The sequence below is a fragment of the Mus musculus genome, chromosome 6 (genome assembly GCF_000001635.26).
Source record: "Mus musculus strain C57BL/6J chromosome 6, GRCm38.p6 C57BL/6J".
Classification (NCBI taxonomy): Eukaryota; Metazoa; Chordata; class Mammalia; order Rodentia; family Muridae; genus Mus; species Mus musculus.
Genome location: NC_000072.6, coordinates 86984401 through 87004991, shown reverse-complemented (window position 1 = coordinate 87004991; position 20591 = coordinate 86984401). Strand labels below are relative to the sequence as shown.

General features: G+C 44.8%; 1 protein-coding gene across 14 annotated transcripts in view; it reads right to left on the bottom strand.

The window, feature by feature from the left end:
* Positions 1 to 1764: 1764 nt before the first annotated feature.
* Aak1 (AP2 associated kinase 1) overlaps positions 1765 to 20591 on the bottom strand; it is a 153954-nt gene continuing 135127 nt past the window's right edge. For 8 of the 14 annotated variants that reach the window (XM_030255418.1, XM_030255416.1, XM_030255413.1 and 5 more), the window contains 2 exons: positions 18618 to 18728; positions 13128 to 17788 (listed from right to left, as the gene is read on the bottom strand). In XM_030255418.1, coding sequence (XP_030111278.1) covers positions 17694 to 17788; positions 18618 to 18728 — 206 coding nt within the window. In that variant the 3' untranslated portion in view covers positions 13128 to 17693. Of the gene's footprint in view, positions 9153 to 13127; positions 18729 to 20591 lie in introns of those variants that run through there. The other 6 variants (NM_001378652.1, NM_001378654.1, NM_001378655.1 and 3 more) reach the window with 2 other exon arrangements.

Below are 20591 nucleotides of genomic sequence, written 5' to 3'. Positions count from 1 at the left end.
GGCATTTCCTCAAGAGAGGCTCCTTTCTCTGTGATAACTCCAGCTTGTGTCAAGTTGACATAAAACCAGCCAGTACAATCTCCTACGATAGTAGAGTTATAGATGTTTTTGAGCCACCATGTTGGCACTGTACACTGAACTCAGGCCCTCTGCAAGAACAGTTAGTGCTGAACTGTGGAGCCATCTCTCTAGCCCCCACTGTACCTACCAGGATCTAGGGATTAGGTCACACAGCATGTGCTGTGTGCTGAAGAGACTGTGGACTGCCTCTGGGCTAGGCTTAATTAAAGTACCTCAGGGAGCAGTGTTCTCTCCTTCTTCATGCTGCCTGCACACTTGTCAGTGGGGATTTTTAATAAGTATTTGTTGCAGTTTTCCTCTTAACCCAGCTAGCTCCCAAATAATTAAGGCTGGGTTATTACGTTTACTTAACAAGCTTCAAGGGCATAACAACTGAGCAGTGTTACTCTATTTAATCCTCTACAGTAATCTGACTACCTCCCAGTCAAAATACCAGTGATAGTTGCGTTTCAATACTGATCTGGCTCTCTGGGCTCTAGGTGGTTTCTCATGGTGTCTCCAGGACTCCCTTGCCAGGGCAAATCCTACCCCTTCCTATCTCCTCTTCCCTCCTCCCCTGGTTTGGAGGAAGTCCAGCTCTTTCTTCGCCTAATCAGTCACTGGGCAATCAGCTTCTTTACTGACTAATCAGGGAATAATTGGGGAGCAATGTTTTGCAACCAGATAAGGGGGCACAGAAATCAGCATTTGAATAATAATAGGATAATCTTTACTCAGTGCATAATATTTATGCCCACACAAACTGAAGCCCAGATTCTACAACTTGAATCTAAGGTGAACTCAAGGAAAAACACAAGGGAAGACAAGAATCTAGACAGACAAGCCTCAGCCATCTGGTATGGTTTTACCTGGCTTTTTCCATTGGGAGTCCTGTTCTTCGTAGAAAGCTCAGGGGGACTCTTTCTCCCAGAGAACCTGCAGAGTCTCAGGTAAAAAAGAAAGCAGTTTTGTCCGGGGCCGCAACCTTGAAACACTTAAGAACTTTGTTGTTGGTGTTTGTTTGTTTTCCAAACAAGATTTCTCCATGTATAGCCCTGGCTGTCCTGGAACACAGAGATCTGTCTCTGCCTTCCCAAGGGCTGAAGACCAAAGGTGTACATCCCCATCTCCAGTTAACACTTAAGAACATTTAAATCATACAAGTAGCCAGCTGTGGTGGGTGGCACATGGCTTTAATCTCAGGCAGAAGTAGACAGATTTCTGTCATTTGGGGCCAGCCTCATTTACATAGTGAGACCCTGTCTCCAAAAAATGCAAAATTAAAAACAAAACCATGGAACCAGGTGGAGGTTTATATTTAGATGGTAAAGTAAACTCGGAGGACTCAGGCCACTTTGGTCTCACTCATATGCATTACACCAGAACTCTGCAGGGCTTCCCGGTCTGCCAACACCATCTCTATGAACACAGTACATTGCCAGGTCTCCTGGAGTCCTGCTAAGTCAAGCTCAAGAAAGTTTAAATACCACCCTGACTGTCTGCTTCAAATTTGAAACTAGGTAGGTAGGTTTTCCCAAATGGCAGGGGGTTTGAAATGTCCTGGGTTCTTGTGGGCCTCTCCGTGTTGACACTGGCTTCTGTTCAGGAGGATCGGAATCCATCACAGGATCTGTGCTGGGGACAGGTACCTAGGGACCCTTTCATCCCCAGAAGATCCCACTTAAGAAAAAACACACAACTAAGTCTCTTAATTAGGTTCATTTTAATAAAGAGTATAGGAGTTTACAACCCAAACAATTATCCATAAAAACTATCAGATACATAAGATAAATCACACCGAGTGAACGACAGAAACCCAACAGCCTGCAATGAGAGGTATTACAGTAACTGCTAGGAATGACCTTCTGGTTTCCCCTCAAGATTGTTTGCATGTTAAGGATTCCTGAGGCCTGCTGACCTCAGCACTCCTTCCAGGCTGCTTAGAGCTCCTCACTCAATCAACTACAAATACTGCCAGCAGAGGGCGCTCATCTTCCCTCCTTGAAATACGCATGGTCCTTGGCCTCTGTTATTTGGTTTCTGTTCCCTAAAAATGACATCAAATGTTCCATTCAAAATAATGTCTTGCAGGTTTTGTGGTGCAGGTCACCACTGTCCTCCCAGGGCTACCCAGGCACCAAGAAGGTGCTTACTCGGGAAGGAGGCTGAAGCAATGGCTGGTCAATTCCCTCACCACAGACGCAAACAACTTCATTTCTAACTTTGGAGGTTTTGGCAAAGGGAACAGAGTTGCTTGTGCCAGCTGCCTGCGGTCCTGTCTTAGCCCTCTGCAGATGACTAAGCGGAGGGGCTGGAGCTAACACCGTGAAGGAAGCAGGAGGGTACATGTCTGCACACACAGGCGCTGAGAAACTCCTCACAAGAATCTTTGGTAGACTTGCAGAACACAGCAGGATCACCACTTCTGAAGGAAAGGATTTTACTGTCTCTCAAAGTGAAGGTGCTGGAGACTGGACAAGGGTTCTCACACAGTCTAAGCATGTGGTATCAGCCAACACTGACCTATCCTTGACTGGTGTTTAAAAATCCATTCTGAAATGCCAAAATTGACAAAAGGAATCTGATCCCTTTGATGTATATACGCATGGTTCTACCACAAGGCAGCACAGGCCATGCTCACTGGGCACTATCAAGTCAGAATTAATGGCGCACTTGCTGAAGCCAGAGACTGCTGAAATACACCTGACAAGACCTATGAAATTACAACTTACAGAGACTTTGGCCTACGTCACATGTAGTTAATATTTAGCCTGTGTGTGTGTATGTGTGTGTGTGTGTTGAGACAAGGTCTTGTTATGCAGCCCAGACACAGTCCTTGAATTTCTTTTTTTTTCGTTTTTTCGAGACAGGGTTTCTGGAACTCACTCTGTAGACCAAGCTGGCCTCAAACTCAGAAATCCGCCTGCCTCTGCATCCCAAGTGCTGGGATTAAAGGTGTAAGACACCACCGCCCGGCAACAGTCATTGAATTGAGAGTGAACCTCTCGCCCCATACAGGCATGTGTGTCCCCATGGCCAAAACTTGGCTATTTTTGCTATTCTAAGGCCCTTTCACATATGTGCTCGTTTTAGAGCCACATAGGATCAGGGAAAGAGCTGCCCCCCATCTCCAGAGGACGGCTGGGTTCCACCAACCCTCCCCTGTCCTCTATTCCATTTCACTGTTAGATTGTCAAGGTTGGCCTGAGTCCTAAACAGACATTTTACAGCAGTAGCAAGGGAAACAGCCATGAGTTAGTATGACTGTTGAGCACCCACTGATTGGTCTGGTCAGAATGGTCAGGGGAATGCTGGGGGAATAATTAAGGGAGAGCAGAAACAGGGCTAGGGAGCACGGAGATCTCTCAGGTACAGGGCAGAACCATCTATAACTGGACACTACTTTTTATTCTTAAACATTTTGAAAGCTTTTCTTTAATGAAATTTTTACTGAGTTTTCAAGTGTTCTGGTGGTTAAAACAAAACAAATATTGACAAAGGCTATGGTTCAAAAACTAAAAACTCAAAATGACATGATTCTACTTATAACCCTAGTGTTTCCTGGAGGCCTGGGAAATGGCAGCCATGAGAAGTGCCAGGTGCTCCTGCCTCTACCACTGCACTCCTGCAGACTACCTTTCACCATAACGACTTCGATGCTGAGAGAAATGCTGTGACTAGCAGCCATTTTGGAGTTGACTGGGATGTGTTCTAAAGTTTGAATGCCAAAGACACCACAGAGGGCACCATCTCTACATCTGAGGGACCCAAATGGACTCCACTGGAAGTTGTCCACTCACTGCTGGGGAGGGCACTGCAGCTCCTGGTCCCTGGTTTTCCACTTTACATTTCCTATTTGAAGTAATGCATATATCATACAATTTGATACATTTTTTGATTATTCTAATTTACAGAATAAAAATACAGAATTTCTTATCATCAGACCACTCTAATATTTCACGCACAATGAAGACTAGCTGAAAATACTGATAAGCACAGACTCCAACACATAAATATACAACAGGCTCTAAGGCAGCATTTTCTTAACCATTTAGAAGAACTCAGTTGCCAGATGAAACTGAGACATACCATGGGTTAGTGAGTAGAAGACTGTTACACACACACACACACACACACACACACGCACACGCACACACACGCACACATATGCACACACACTAGGGCATGTGCCAGTACATAGGTCTTCAACTCCACAAATAAGCCAGGACAAAACAGGCTGTATTAACTGAAATTTCCTTTTGAGCACCAACTTCTGCTCACTTTCTCTGGTGAGACTGATCACCATCACATGATGGAAGCATCTTGCACTGTTTCCCGGGACTTCAGTTTTATAAAACCCAGTGGTCACACGTGCTAACTAAGTGCTCTCCCACCTGACTATAAACCAAGCTGCTTTAAAGTTCGATAGTAAGAGCTTGCTAAGCTGCCTGTGCTAGAATAAATTTGAATTCGCAATCCGTTTGCCTTGGCATGCCACAGAGGCTCACTTCATTATTTCATTTCATTTGTTTTGACTCCAACCAAGGTTTTGGTGCTAAAGAACTGTACTGTAAGCCTAAGAAATTGGTCACACTTAAGTTAACTCTGTAAACAGTGCTCATTAGTCAGTTAATAGGGCTGAACCTAGGGCCTCTCTTGTGCACCACCGGCTCCATCTCTGAGCCATGCTCCCAGCCTAGCACATCATTTAGGAGTTCATTAGTATATGATACAGCATAAGGCGTTGCCTAAGGAAACTCTGGCTCATTTCTGTCTACTGAGTCAAAAGTCCAGAATCTCTGGTGTTTCCTATGAAATATACAAAGTGACAAACACACAGCAGACACTAAAACAAAGAGAGTGCAGTACATTGTTGACAATGTTCTCCTCTTCCTTATTATTAAGTTGTGACAGTATGGTCCCAGGGAACCTGCTCCTGATCCACAGACGTTAAGCACTCATAATTCCCTGTAAGACAAACATCTCTGGATTTCCATTCAGGATGGCATCCCACAAAGATACCTAATCTTTACATTACACACTGATCCTGTAATCCAGGATCATCCCAGCGCCTCCTTCAGAACTCATCACGGGTTATCATGTGTCAGCTTTCCTTCACGAATCACTATGTAAGAAAAACAGTCTGCATGTGGTCATTTTCACTGTCTATTCTAAGATGGTAGATAGACTTTCCACTCAGTACAAAAAGAGGCCCTAAGCCCACACTTCACAAATGATTAAACTATATAAGATAAAGAATCCATTTTATTCTAATTTGGACCTTGTGAGAAAAAAATGACTGATTAGATGGAGCAATCCAGTAATCAAAGGAAGAATAGTTTGCAGAGCTATTACCGAGGTGGTGTTGACCTTGCATTTTGAAGTTTCTCATCAAGAGATGGGTCCTTCTGTGTTGCCAAGGCTGGCCATGAGATCCCAGGCTCAAGCAGTCTTTCTGCCCCAGCCTCCTAAGCAGCTGGGACTACAGGTATGTGCTGCAACCTGGGAGGAGCTATGACATTAAGCAAGGGCTCCCTGAACATCACCATCCTTTCTGCAAGTGCCTTGGAGGCCTTCATCTGACGGCAAGCTTGGGAAGTTTGGTTGCAAAGTTCCATGTGCGTTAGTCAAACTACTTATTTAATAGAAAGACAATTTTGTATCCACTATTATACAGGAAATTAAAAAATAATAATTGTGAGAAAGAAAATTCCTAAAGAAAATGTTTAACCTTTACTGAAGTGAAAGGCAGGTTTCTGGTGGGGTGGAGTCCTCAAATGGCGCTGCTATGGGCCCCGACGCAGTGCCTGTTATTGAAACAGGTGGAGAATGCTATGAAGAAAAGAGGGAAAAATAGCCCCCTACCCCCCTCTAAAGACAGGGTTTCACTCACTGGCTGGACTGGAACTTGTTATGTAGACAGGCTGGCTTCAAACTCACAGAGATCCACCTGTCCTTGCCTCGCAAGTTCTGGGGTTAAAAGTACCTGATATCATAAAAAAATAGTCATTCTTATATTACCGTCAAGACTTCTAGATTTAACTGTATTGTTTTTGTGTACTGACGACAGACCCCAGGGCATTGTGCAAGCTAAGCATATCTTCTGCTGCTGCCTTGTGCACCCAAACCCTGACTTTCAAATTTTAAGGCTATCACAACTAAGTGATTGCAAGTGCAGCCTGGCATTCAGGCTTTAGCCCTGGATGGATTTTCTCTTTTGGGACAGTGTGTCGTGCAGTCTAGGCTGCCCTGGAATTCCTTCTTTCTGTACCACCCGAGTGCCCTGTTTGCAGCGGTACGCTACTGTGCCTAGCTTCTAGCCTTTCTTCCATCACTAATCCAGCGCAACACACAGCTCTCCACACTTCCGCAGGCAAGTGGAAGCAGTGTCTGTGAGAAGCCATGAGTGCACACCTGGGTTTGCTGCAACTCTTTCCTCAGTGGATGCCTCATGGAGTCAGGGTTTATTCTAAGGCAGTAAAAATAAAGGACATGAAAACCACTAGGAATGGTCAGAGCCGTCCAGATATAAAAACACACTCCTGAACACGCAGCCAGTCACCTGTCTGCTCTACTGGAACATCTGAAAGGCACAGATCATTTAAAGATTTGCAAGGACAACTGACCAACTCTTTTCCATTCTCAGTTTACTTCCGGGTCTCAGGTCTGTACCCACTTAAGAGGCAGTAGAGGTGTATGGGAAGGGTTTGGGAGAAATAACAGGCAAACTTAGCTTGTGGCTTGGGCTCCTGATTAATGAATTTCACAACAATGGTACCCAGGCAGGAGTCCCCGTGGCTGGACCTCTGAAGATTCTCTTCCCCTGTTGCCAGGGAAACACAAAGACTGATGACTTTTTTGGCTGGAAGGAGAAGGTGTTGAGATATAGAGACCTGGAATTCAGTATTAAGCCCAGACTAATCTCTTAACTTGTGGCAATCCTCCTGCCTCAGCTTCCCAAGTGCTAGGATTACATTCATTAGGTATCTACCATGTCCAGTTTTAGGAAATTGATTTTTTCAAAACCAGGTAAATGGAATTTAAAAAATTCACTCTGACACCTCAGTCAGTTCCAGCAGGATTGCCCCAAATTGTCCAACAACTTCAATTCTACCATGAGAAGAAAAAAAAAAAATCTAATAAAGCCAAGGTTCAAGTCAGGTCAACAGGCAAATGCAAGAAAAACGAGTGATTCGCTAATGGAGGTAGGCATGGTGGTTTCACTCAAAGGACAAGAGTTTCTCATATGCATGAGCATACAAGCGTCCACACTAGTCTAAATGTAGACCGTGGGAGGCAGAATGCTGCTCCCATCTGTGTGTTCCTTTACTCGACACAGAGTCTGACCCACAGTATGCACCCAGACACTTGTGCACAGGGCCAGCTTGGCTCCTACAGACTTGGTGACAGATCCCAGAGTGCTTTGCGAGGTGCTGGCTCCATAGGAATGAATGATGAGTAGCTAAAAGATTAACTTCTTCAGATGTGCAGTAGGTTTGTATTGCTCTTCTTTCTAGAAACTTCTCTGTTCCAAGAGTATTGATGAGTCCTGGAGGGATCAATCTTAATTCTTCAATACAAGTGACTCCAACAGGAGCTGTAGGAATTCAAAGTCATGGTATAATATAGCCCCTGTTAACTAGGGGTAAAATATTCCTGGATTAAAAAGGTTTCTGGGCAGAAAAAAAAGAAAAATCAGAGTTCTGAGCGCGGTGGAAGGCCTCTATGAAGGTGACACAACCATCTACAAGCCTGGGTATGAATATAAACCAAAGCAGTACATGTGACATAAGGAGCTTCTGCCAGGTCTCGTGGCAACTTGGCTAGTTGCCTTGAAGTGATTCTGCTCTGAGGCAGGGAACTGCATGGTCACAGTGGGTGGGATTTGCTCCTTGAAAGGCCAGCCAGGAGTGGTGTGGTGGGTGCTGGTGGGGTGGGTGGAGGCAGGCCTCAGGCTCGTCTCTGCTCCTAGGGTTTCTGTTTGCCTGCTTTTGAAGGAAAGGGGGCTAAAGCAAAAGGATCAGCAGTGGCCAGCTCTGTAGTCCTGGAGGACAGGGATGTGACAGACACAGAGCCAGCTAGCAGCTGCTTATTGCTTTGTGAAACAATCTTGTAGGCAGCAATGGGCTGGGCTTCTGCACTTAGCTCATCTTCTGGGCTATAGTGTCGAGAATATTTGGATAAAGCCTGGGGGTGGAATGGCTTGCCAGCTGCTGGGCCTGAGAAGGCTTCTTTCTGGGGCTGCAGTCCTCTGTTTCTGTCAACAGGATGGCCCCCAGAGCTCATAGGAGACCCCCTGGGAGAGTTGCCATCAAAATGGTCTGCCACCTGGACAGAGTGGGAGGGGAGACCAGCCTGCGGTGCAAAGCCAGTCATAGGATACTGCGCCTGTGCAGGGGTGTAAATGGCTCTATCTCGGCCTGCAAGTAGGGGCCCTTCGTTGGACTGACTGAGGTTTGCCTGCATCGGCAAATCCTGTGAGGAGCCCTGCACAGCCAGGAACTCCTCCATGCTCCTCTTCTTGGTAAAAGGAGCTCTGGAGAACACATCTACTTCATCCATCTGGGAAGGCGCTACGCTGCCCTTGGAAACAAAAGGGGCTTTGGAGAAAATGTCCACGTCGTCTGCTGGAACCAGAGAGCTCCTGAAGGGGGCTGTGGCAAAGACATCAGGCTCCCCAAGATCGTCTGAGGCTCGCTGGTTGATTGGCAAGAACTGGCTCTTTTTCCCGCCTTGTCCCCTTTCTTCTGGCTCAGTGCACACTCCAGATTCAGAGAACAGGGCGGCTTCTCCCAGCTTCTCCTGGAGAGGCCGGCAGTTCTCGTCCTCCTCTTCAGACTCCAGGAGAGGCCGAGACCCACTGCAGTCCAGCATGTCCCCCTCCAGGTCAGTCCCCTCCTCCTCACTGCTGTGGAAGGAGCTGTTGCTGGAAGGACCCTCTCGGGCCAGAGAATCAGATGCTAAGGTGTTCTGAGTCTTTGTGCCAGGAGCTCTGCAGGGATCTGGGTAGAGGGGAAGGCCTTTGGTGCCCATGGATTCTTTAAAGTGCTCTACAGTAATTACAGGACAAGGACTGGGATCTCTCTGGAGACCTAGAAAAGCATAAAATTCAGAATTAATGTGGATGCTGGTCCAGAGCTTTTTGGAACATTTAATGTTCAACGGAGCAGACACATCGTGGAACCAAAGGATGGATGTTGACAATGGAAAAACAGAAAAATAAACAAGTCAAGCAAGGTAAATGCACACAGACTGAAGAGCAAGCATCACCTCACACTTTGGATCATGATAAGACACAATGGGCAGGGAAGGTGAATGTGTTAGGCACACCGACACTCAGAGCAACGAGGCAACACTCCTAACTGCAGGCCAGGCACAGACACCTGCTCTACCTGGCTCAGAGGCAAATGAAAGCAGCCCAGTCATTCTTCTCCACGCACACCAGACAGACTTGGGCTATGGAGAACCACTGTCTGGGGAGGAACTTAACTCGGCATCTTGCATGTGCTCCACGTGCAGAGGGGCAGACCCGCTGACAAGCGGAGTTCGGCTGCCAGTAAGTGCACGCTTTCTTGATGACATACTGCAAATGGTACTCACAGAGCAAGTGATGCCCCATGCAAATACTGAGGGTACTTTCCAAGTCATACTAGATGATATCAACTTTGGCTGGAGTTGCCCTACAATTTTGTTTTTAGTGTCCCAGGTTAGCAAAGTTCTCTTTAATGAGCCCACCATTGACTTCTTTAAGCAGAACTACTAGCAAACTCCAGATCCTAGCACAAGTGCTGATGTAGGTAGAGGTGCCTCTGGGCGCACTGGCTTTTAAAATCAAATAGACAATTATCAGAATGCAACAGAGCTTACCTTCCAAGACATATTAGCAGGTTAGAAGTATGTCATTGGGCACATGTTAGCAGGAGGGTAGGAAAAAGGCATATGTAACTAAGCAAGAAGAATCCAGAGAAAGGGTGGGTGGGGTGGGGGTGGGGACAAAATATATTTCTTTATGGGCTCAAAAAAGAAATACCACCAGAATGTCCCAACCCACGAGGATATTAGCTTTTGGCTATTCCCTCCCCACCAGGCCCTCTCCCCCACCCTCCTCCACCCCAGTGAATAGCTAGCCAGACAGGAATTCCTCCCATACTCTGTGGGCTTGAACTAAGCACACAGAGCACAGAGGAAGGGGCTACACAGCCGGGCTTATAGGGAAACCAGTTACTTATTGAGGAATTGCGCTGTCAAGAACTCGGGGGAGGGGGGCACCTAACATTTTTTTTTTTTAAATCCTGCAACTTTGTAAAAGCAGCCCTTTATTTTAAACAGTTGGCGATAAATACATTTCAGGTCCCCCCTCCCATTTTTATTTCTACACTCAAATTATAAGTTGAATTCTATATGGTACAGTGTGGCTTTTTGAGTGACATTTGATGATGTGGCTTTCCTTACGTTGTGACTCTGCTGAGCGCACTGAAGTGCTGATACGGAAACCAGTAGGAAATAAAGACTTCCTGTCCCCTCACAGTGTATATGGACACAATTCTAATTTATCAGGCAAGAGAACTGAGGTTAGATTTATCTCAGAGATGCCCAGGTGACAAATTCTGAGGAAACTAAAATGACAGATGGGTAGGTGGAACTACTAACTTTCAAAATAAAACTCACAAAGAAATGTTCAGAGGATCCTAAGAGTCCATAGGCCACCCTCCTTACAGGTCAGCCTCAGTTGTTAAATTAAGTTACACTTCTTCTCCTTCCCACAACCACCTGAATGCTGGTGCTTCTAAGCTGGCTATGGAGCAGAGCAAAGTATCCTTTAGCACAGAGAGACAGAACGTTGGGTCAAGTCAGTGACTGAACCTGGGATTGTATGGACTGATCATCAAATGACAGTTTTCACTGCAGTCAGTGGCTTGAGGGAACTGAAATTGGATTCATTCAAACCGAATTACATATAGACTGCAAAAGGCAGCTATCGACCTGGAGACCCAGGGCCCAATGCTGTCAATGCCTATGGGGCAGCGAGGGAAAACTCCCTCATCCATAATGGGACATGAAGAACATGGCCATCCCATGCAAACTACTCTGTCAAGTAGCAAGAAGGCTTTGAGTCATGAACCCAGGAGAAAACCCACCAACTCAGGGCATCTTCTCTGGCTTTTGAAATGAATAGTAAGATATTTTATATTTAAAATACCAACAGCTTTAAAAAGTTCAAAATCAGCTGGGTAGAGTGATTCATTCCTTTTATCTAGCACTTGGAATATCAAGGCAGATCTGTGAGTTTAAGGCTAGCCTGATCTATACAGAAAGTTCCAGGCCAGCCAGGGCTATAGAGTGAGAACCTGGCTCAAAAAACCAAAATCAACAACAACAACAAAATGTGGAGTCATCATAAAACACCATAGCATCAAGTCTGAAGGGAAAACTAGACTCTTGTTATTCAAAAGAAGTTTCGAAGCAATTTCCTCAGTCTCACTGACCGGAAAATGTCTCTGATGGGGCTTCTTGAAAAGCCTGTCTCTCAACATTTCTTGTAGATGCAGTGTGACTGAGGCAGAGTAACCAGGCCTAGCATTTTGAAGGCCAAAGAAATACCCTATGGGGAACCTGGACATCTATGACTCCAGAGAATTCTGGTGGTGTTAACCAGGCAAACAACAGAATTCAGGGGAAAGGCATGCATATAAAATCCTACTGACAGCTAAGGGTTTGACTGCTGTTCACCTTTTTGGTGAAAGTGCTTTTATAAGTATTTTTAGGGTGAATACTCTTTGCAGTCGAAACGGCCTTGAGCCAATGGCACACTACTGCTGAAGGAGCCTAGCTTCTAGGAAGGATCCACCCAATTTACCCTCAAGCCATGGTCAAGTTCTTTTAGTTACCAATGGCAGTCACAGCAGATACCTTGTAACCAAAGAACAAAAACAAAACAACAAAAACTCTCGCCTTTTCTCCTAGCCCAGGACCTGGCCTTAAAGGGTACAAGGCTTTTGTTCATCCTGAGGCATTCTCTTGTAACTCCCTCAAGCTGGGTCCTTTCTCCTTTTGTTTTCAAAACATCTAGGAATAACCCCATCTGAGTTATACAGGTTTCAGCATGAGCTCCCACATCCTCACCACTCCCTGCACTCTCCCAGAGACCAGAGACTAGTGTGGCATTCCTGAAGATGCCTGACCCCAGGCATACTATGTGATTGGCGCTGAGGTCATTAGAGTGTTCCCTAAAGAAGCAAAATCTAAGATTTAAAAAAAAAGCTTATTACTGTGTGCATGCACAACATGTGCCACAGTGTCCAAGCAGCGGTGACAGGACAGTTCTCTACCTCTGCCCCATGGCGCTGCTAACTCGGTTCATTAGGCTTTTACCCAATGAGTCATCTGGCTGGCCCCAAACCTGAGATTTAAAATTTCCGGCTGGCTACTCTGTAGTGTGTGTTAGAACTTTATTGTCTCTACACTCTTAACTGTAGAACCCGTCAGGGAACACCAACAACAAAGTCTTGCCAAAGTCTAAAGCAATGGCTTGGGTATTAAGATTAAGAAGCAAAATGTGCCAACAAGGTGCGTGGCCTCCGCTGAAACTCAGTGTCTTAGAATACAGGCTGAGCGGCCTGGGATTCCTACAACCTTTGGTGTTCACTGGAACCCCAGCACTTGGTACTCCCTTATGCGAGGCAATTGTGAGAAAGCTCAGAGCAGGATGCCAGGAGCAATTAAAGAGAGCTATTTCTCCCAGGGCGTAAATACATTCTTGGATCCTCATGTTTAAATCAATTGGCCTGGGTGTGTATTAAAGACTAAATTAGAGGAGAGCAGTTGCTAATTGGTACCACTCTGTCACCTAAGTATGGTCCTGGCTAACATGTGTTGGTAGGTCTCTCACTCCTGACCGTGATGGGCTTCACTCCCCAGGGTAGTCATAACTCACTGAACCTCAGGACATCTTGCACAGCTGCTCACACTTTTGTCCACTGGTATTTGCAGTCTTTAAGTAATGTGCTCAAGTCCTTTCGTAGGAATAGAAAAGCTACCTTAAGCTATTTACACATCTGAACATCATGCACTTTTTGAACAGATAAAAGCTTTATTCCTCTGTATGTTTACATAAGAAATTTGTTTACAGACTTATTTTATACAATACTTGCAAAGCAGTATTCATTTTTCACATTTTACTGCACAAGATAGCTTCATTACATCACTTTGCTTAGCTTCCCTGGGGAAGACAAGTTAAAGACCTAAGGTAAGAATCCATCCATGTGATAAAGGCTTGAACAACAGGGCAGAGGAGAATACCCACAGATAGTGAATTCAGGACACTGCAGCATAGTGAGAAGCAACGAAGGACTTCCCTCCTACCAACCTTTGGGAACTCTGCGTAAGGTGACATTACCCAGGCAGCCAACAGGCCTCAACCCTCCTCTTTAGAGAAAGGAAACCCAGGGGAAACTACATAGGATATCTCTGTTAAAGACTTTGAAATGGAGGCCAACTGGGACTCATTCAGTTCACAAAAGCCAAGGACATCCAACTTGGTAACCATTATTATCATGGAAAGAAACGGTCTAATTTTGCACTGGTAAAATGGTCTCTAGAGAGGGCTATGAATCAGCTTGCAGTATCTGAAGTGTCTCACTCAACAACCTCACTGTAACCCTTACGTCAGCAGCCTCTCAACTGCTGAAGTGTTCTGGGCGATGCTGTCATTCCCTAGACTCTCCATGTCAGGGGCAGCAGACTGTGATCAACTTACAGAGCAGGAAGGTAGAGACTGTCAGATGCCTGCCAGAGAAGCCTTGGCACAGTGACTTTAGCTTGGCCCAAGGGGTCTACAGCATTCTTTTTTTCAGCTGAGCATGGACCCCCAGCCCCATCTCCAAGGTCTCCTTACTCCCACAGTACTGCTGAAGACAGAACTGATCGCCTGGGGGAAGGCTATGTTGGTCTGCATCAAAATAAACTTATCAGGAGGAGCATAGGAAATGAGAATTGCAAACCACAAAGACATCAAATTTTCAATGATCAATAATCTAAGTTCTAGAATTCTGATCTGATCAGGAAGAGCCAAGTCCAACACAAAATGTAAGTGACAACCTCTTTCAGGGATTATCTTTAAATACTCCAAGACCAGGGGACTGCAAACTGTGATGGTGAGATCCCTCTTGGCTATGAAGTCTTCTTTAGAAATTGCCTGTGGCTTTCTGTGTCTTGAGCAGTAACTGCTCTTCATCTCACCCAGTGGTTTCTGGAATAGTTCAATATTACTCAAAGGCAGAGGTGTGGGGAAAACAGGATCGAATATGCTGTGAGCGAGGCTACTGGGGAAATGCAACAACATCCTTGCTATCATATCTGGTGATGTTATGTCTAAGAACAAGAGTTTAAACAACTCACATGCCACTGGCCTGTCTAGGGTCACCATTCACTTCCCAAGCAAAACCAGATGCTTCTGGAGGGAACATTCAACCACATGAAACATTTCTGATGTCTACTTCAGAAATCATTGTAACAATTATAATACTACTACTTAGAGGTGATCATTTAAAAATATCTTCTTTGAGGACCATATTTTTAGAAACTTTAGAAATTAAGTTTGGTTTTCTAGGGGGAAAATACCAATTTGTGATACTTTCTGGTACAGTAATTACTTCCACTCATCAGAGAGAAGATTAAAAAAATGCATATAGTATTTGCCCATATTTTAACAACAAATCCCTGATTATACAGATTGAAATAATAGAAATCTCTGGATTCTGTTTAACTGCAATAGGTAAGGTTGTGTGTACTTAATATTACAGAAGGAAAATCTATCTCCAAGCTTTTAATGATGTGGGCTTTTATCAGGCAACCAGCAAGTAGCAATAAGGTTAGTAACTGCTCATTCTAACCCTGTGAGTAAATGCTGCAGAAAGCTGGAGGAATGGCAAGAGCATAGAAGCTACCCGAAGGACATCTGGATTGTACGATCCTTCATAGTCCTTCTAAACACAACGAAGCAGCACAATGATGCTACACTTCTGCTGTCTCACAAAGCACCTATCCACATTAATTCTGTGTACAGCCAACGGCAGCTCTGAGGAGTAAAATGTTCAAGGTCACAAGCCAGGGTCTGGCTGAGGTCCCAGAAGCCTGAGCTGCCCTGGCCCCCTCTCTCACCAACCTGCCTTCACCAGCTCAGCGTACACCAGTGAGACAAAGTAAATGGGCTACTGAACAGGCATGCAGTGCCTCTTACAGTTCAGTCTTGTTCCATGCAGCTCCAGTTGCCACACATCACGCTCTTCTTAGGTCCCTCCCTCAGCTTAGGGTGATACTGCTCTAAGGAAGGCTACGCTAAGTCCTTAGAATGTATTCCTCAACAGAAAAACAGCCCTGCCTGCCGAAGGCTTATTCCTGAAGAACCAGCCCAGGTCTCTTGCTGTCTCACCCAGGCTTTAACCATCTTCCTTAGCAATAGTCTGTGAATTTTCATTAGTGTCTCTATTAAGCTTTATTGAGCCAAATGACTACACAATATATCTCAATATAATTATGCTTGACACAAGGAAGAATGGTTTAGAGACACTTAACCTAATTTCTAGACTGCACTCTTCATAGCTGCAATTAAACTGGGAAAGTAGACATTTCATTATATTGCTAACCTTTGTATGAGAAAAAAAACAAATATGAAAACACAGACCTAAAACATTATCCTTATTTAAAAATAAACATTTCCTTCATTAGTTTATACATTCTTTCTATGTCCAGGAAAGAGGACACAACCATTTCCTGTCCACCAAGGGGTTAACCAAGTCCTGCTTCCCTTAGCCCACATGTGGAGAGCTCTTCGTGATATCTCCATCCTTGCTGCACACCGTATCTCGCTCACTTGTGGAAACCATCTCTTCTAGCAGAAGCCTTTCCTCAGCTCATCTAGGTTCAGTTGGCACAGGAAGTATTAAAGTCAGAAGGAAGACTGAGTGTCCCCTCTTCCTGCTGTCACATTGCTGGAGACAACGGTGGCCCTCCAGAGGGCAGTGTCTGCAGGATCGCGCTGCTGCTGGTTCCCCACCACTTAAAGTGCAATATGAGCAAGAAAAAAACAGCATCATAGTAGTAGAGAACAAGCCATGGGATTTGGGATTTTATTTGTACAGCTCTGATGAACTCTTCCAACCCTAGGGGATGGCACTCAAGGAAGGGAGCTCTCTGTGCCTGCTCCTCTTCTAAAGGGTGATTTTTACAAAAGTGCTCTCCACACACCTCGATGTAAGTACACAGAGGGTGTCCAGGAGGCACGTTGTAGGGCAAGTGCAGGGCCTTTATTTAACTCTATGAACAACAGGCTAAGGTTAGTGAAGAACTATTCTTTGTTTGATCTTTGATATCTAGGAAGCCAAGGAAAGCCAACTGCACATATTCCATCAGCTTCAGCCTTCAACTTAAACACCAGCGAAAGGTAAGCAGCCAGCCAAACTGTGCCCAGCACACTTATTTCTGATGATCTGAAAATAAACAACATGCTTGGGTAGAGAGAGAGAGGCCTGCTGAAAGCTTTGAGCAAGACATAAACTCTACTTAAGATAAGCACTCCAGGACTGCTATATGGGTACACACGGGAAAGAGATCAAAGCCTGTACAGGCACCTGATGCCAGACTTGAAATGCCAAGTGGAAACACAACTAGTCAGCATCTTCATTTATACACAATTTACAATATTTGATTCAAAATAAAAAAATCACAAGAAAAATACATCTGTTTCTGCTACAATTCCTTCCCTTCCCCTCCACCCCCCAAGAAAAGTCTTCTAGTAAAAGGTAGCATGTTCCCACCACTGTCTCGTTTTGGTCTAATTCTGAGATCCCAGCTTGGGCCAGGTAACATGGAAGGATGGCAATGCTTGGTGTTTATATCACATACACATTTATTCAAGGATCTCAAATGCTTGCAGTCACACCTCCAGATTTGAGAAACCACGATTCAATGGAAGCCAGATAGCTAGACAAACACCGAGAAGGTTGCATGGGGTGCAAGATCCCTTGGCTCAGTCTATTATCAAACAAGATTAAAGTTGGCTGGATAGAGCTGAGCCCACTTTCTCTTCACAAACACATCCTATTGGTTTTGCCCTGTTTAAACTGCACACCTGACTCCAGACTTCTGCCTGGAGGTAAGACCAGCCATAGCTGCCATGTCCTCATGATACTGCATCAGGATAAAAAGCAAGAATGGACACATATTCATCAGCATCTGGGAGACGGGCTATAGGACTGACATGGGGGCCATTCCTAGCAAGAATGAGACAAAAGTGTCCATCACAGGCTGAGTGACAGTCAAGCTTCTGTGAGTGGATTCCAGCAGAGGTGAAGCTCAGGGCACTTAGCGCTTGAGTTAAGATAATGCTATTGAAGATGGGGAATGAGGAAACACAGCAAACTAACAAGAGGAGCCGGCCAAGGAATGGATCTGGAGGGTCAGAGATTTTTCTTTCCTTATCATTTCTATAGGAGAAGGCAAGGGGTAGGAGAAAGGAGCTTGAGGGCCCCTTATTTGCAGATTTAAAAAAAAATCATTTTTTTCTCATAACTCCGTAATGAAAATGTGTATTACGGCATGAAGGTTACAGAACTGTGTCTGCTCCTGGCTCACGGCTACAGGTCTATGAGCTGATCCACCAGCAGCAAAGACCTGGCTAGGTTGGGAAGACTGGACTCAGAGCTCCCACTGCTGTTCCTAGAGTGCCCACCTGGAAGCGGAAAGACAGGATTCAGTACAAAACAGAGGGTTAGGGTTAGATGTGCAGAGCAAGTGAAGGAGAAAAAGGAAAACAAAGAAACCCAGAGAAGGAACATCTCATATTTAAAAGTCTTACATGTTGATTTCTAAATATAACCACCGCGCTACCACCTCCCACCGAAAGCTCACTCCATGCACACCACACTAGGGGCAGCACACTGCAGAGATGCTGCTGGTTCCAAACCAACATTTTTGCCCAAGAAGTTCTGGCTGCCATGCTAGCCTACTACCAATAGACAGCCATCTCTTTCACTAAGTAAAAATTAACTTACTTTAGGGAAAATTAGCTATTAGGATATTGCAATATGAACATGCTTTTCAAAATAAATAAGTGGTATGTTTTGGTGTTTTATGCATGCTCACATGACTCAAAGAAGAAAAGAGATGTTCCATAATGTTGACAGATGCAGCCAACACCAAAATGCCACCATTTAGCTCTCTGGTCAGAATCTGTATCTATCACATATTTTTCTAATTATGATAAAAATATTCAACACTTCTGACATAGACCTTCCGGCTTCTACTAACCAGTAAGACTTTCTTTTTGGCTTGACATTCCATAAAAACTAAGTCTTCTCTAAGTAAATCCAAGTCAGTGAGGTTTAAGCTACAGAGCTCTGCATCTCCACCTGCCTCACATGCTGGTCCAGCCTACACTGACTGCCATCATCCGATGTCTTTCACCAAACGGTGATGCTCCCATTCACCATGCAGGCTAGGGACGTTGCTTTGATGAGAACTGATGTCAAGCTTTCTCTTTTCTCCAGCCTCTTTCTTACCTTGTGTGTTTTTGGTAATTAGTACAGGAATAGGGTCAAACTCATCTTCTGCCACCTTTTCGGAGCCCTCAGCAACACCAAAACCTGAGATGAGATTGCTATCTTCTGCAGCTTAATACAGAATGCAAGCACACAAGCAGAAACAACAGAGGAAGAGATTAGCAAATGAGAGAACAGGAAGGAAGCACCAAGCCTTCAACCATGAACAACCCTATACTTAAAGGTAAAAGCACTTATGATTGTGAATTGAAATAAAAGTAGGAAACTGGAAAACACAGGTGTATAGGAGTAAAAGCTGTAGGATTTACAATGTTAAAGTTTCATATGTAATTAAGAGTTCTCCATTGTGTAGAGATCGAATAGCTGGGAAGAATCTCTGCAGTGTTGATGTCTTTACTGAACCAACAGAGGCCTGGCTAACAACACTTGAAACACTCAAAGCCCGGGGAAGGAGGAACTGTAGAGGCTGGGGCACGGTTCAGTGGCATTGTGTGCCTTAGTAAGTGCAAGGCCCTGAGTAAGAACCCAGGACCCAAAAACAACAATGGAAGAAAATTAACCAATATGTACAAGGCAATTAAAGGCCCAAAGTTCCTGTTCTTTGAAAAAAAGACTTTAAATAACTCCGAATGCTGGGTCATAGAAGCACACGCATTAAGACCATAGCATAAGTTTCTTAGACTACTCCTTTCTCTATTTTTGGGCTTGTTTTTTTGTTTTGGATTTTTGTTTTGTTTGTTGTTGTTTGAGACAGTCTTATTCTGTAGGCCTAGTTGTCTAGAACTTACAGAAATCAGCCTGTCCTTATCTCCTTGGCGGTGGCATTAAAGCCAGCCCCAGCAATGCTGCCTGAGCACTAGGTGGCAGGCAATGCTTCTCTGTTGATACACACAGCCCTGCCAGCCATCGGTGTCTGTCTATACAGGTAACTTCCTGTGGCAGCTGTAAAACACAACCAGCTACCATTGCTGTAACCGTGAGCTGTGTTTTCAGTAGGCTCTGGGGGCTTCTTCTTGAGTTTCCTTTAGGAGGAGCTGAGCTTGTTCACATTTTAATACTCCTCCATCACAGAAATAAGCTTGCTGTATGCAAGCAAGCTATCAGCACAACAGACCTCAGAACCTAATCCAAGCTAGTCTGCCTGTAAAATCTCAAACCAGATGAAGCCAAACTAAGAAGTGAAAATGGTGGTCAGAGAGAAAAGCCCAGTAATCAATTATGACTCAAAGGCAAAATAATATTAAAATGTTCACAAGTTCAATTTTTGAGGAATGTTTTTTTTTGTTTGTTTGTCGTAATTCTTTTTTATTAGATATTTTCTTTATTTACATTTCAAATGTTATCCCCTTTCCTCATTTCCCCTCCGAAAACCCCCTATCCCATCCCCTCTCCCCTTGCTCACCAACCCACCCACTCCGGCTTCCCTGTCCTGGCACCACTGATGTCCAACAAGGCCATCCTCTGCTACATATGCAGCTGGAAGCCATAGGTCCCTCCACGTGTTCTCTTTGGTTGGCGGTTTAGTCCCTGAAAGCTCTGGGGGTACTGGCTGGTTCATATTGTTGTTCCTCCTATAGGGCTGCAAGCTCCTTCAGCTCTTTCAGTCCTTTCTCTAGCTCCTCCATTGGGGACCCTGTGCTCAGTCCAGTGGTTGGCTGAATGCATCCCCCTCTGAATATGTCAGGCACTCGCAGAGCCTCTCAAGAGACTCCTGTCAGAAAGGCTCCTGTCACCAAAAACTTGTTGGCATCCACAATAGTGTCTGGGTTTGGTGACTATATGGGATGGATCCTCAGGTGGGGCAGTCTCTGGATGGCCTTTCCTTCAGTCTCTGCTCCATACTTTGTCTCTGTATCTCCTCCCTTGGGTATTTTGTGCCCCCTTCTAAGAAAGACCTAAGTATCCATACTTTGGTTTTCCTTTAAGGAATGGATTTTTTGAAGAAAGTGTTTCTTTACACTCAAAAACCTTGAA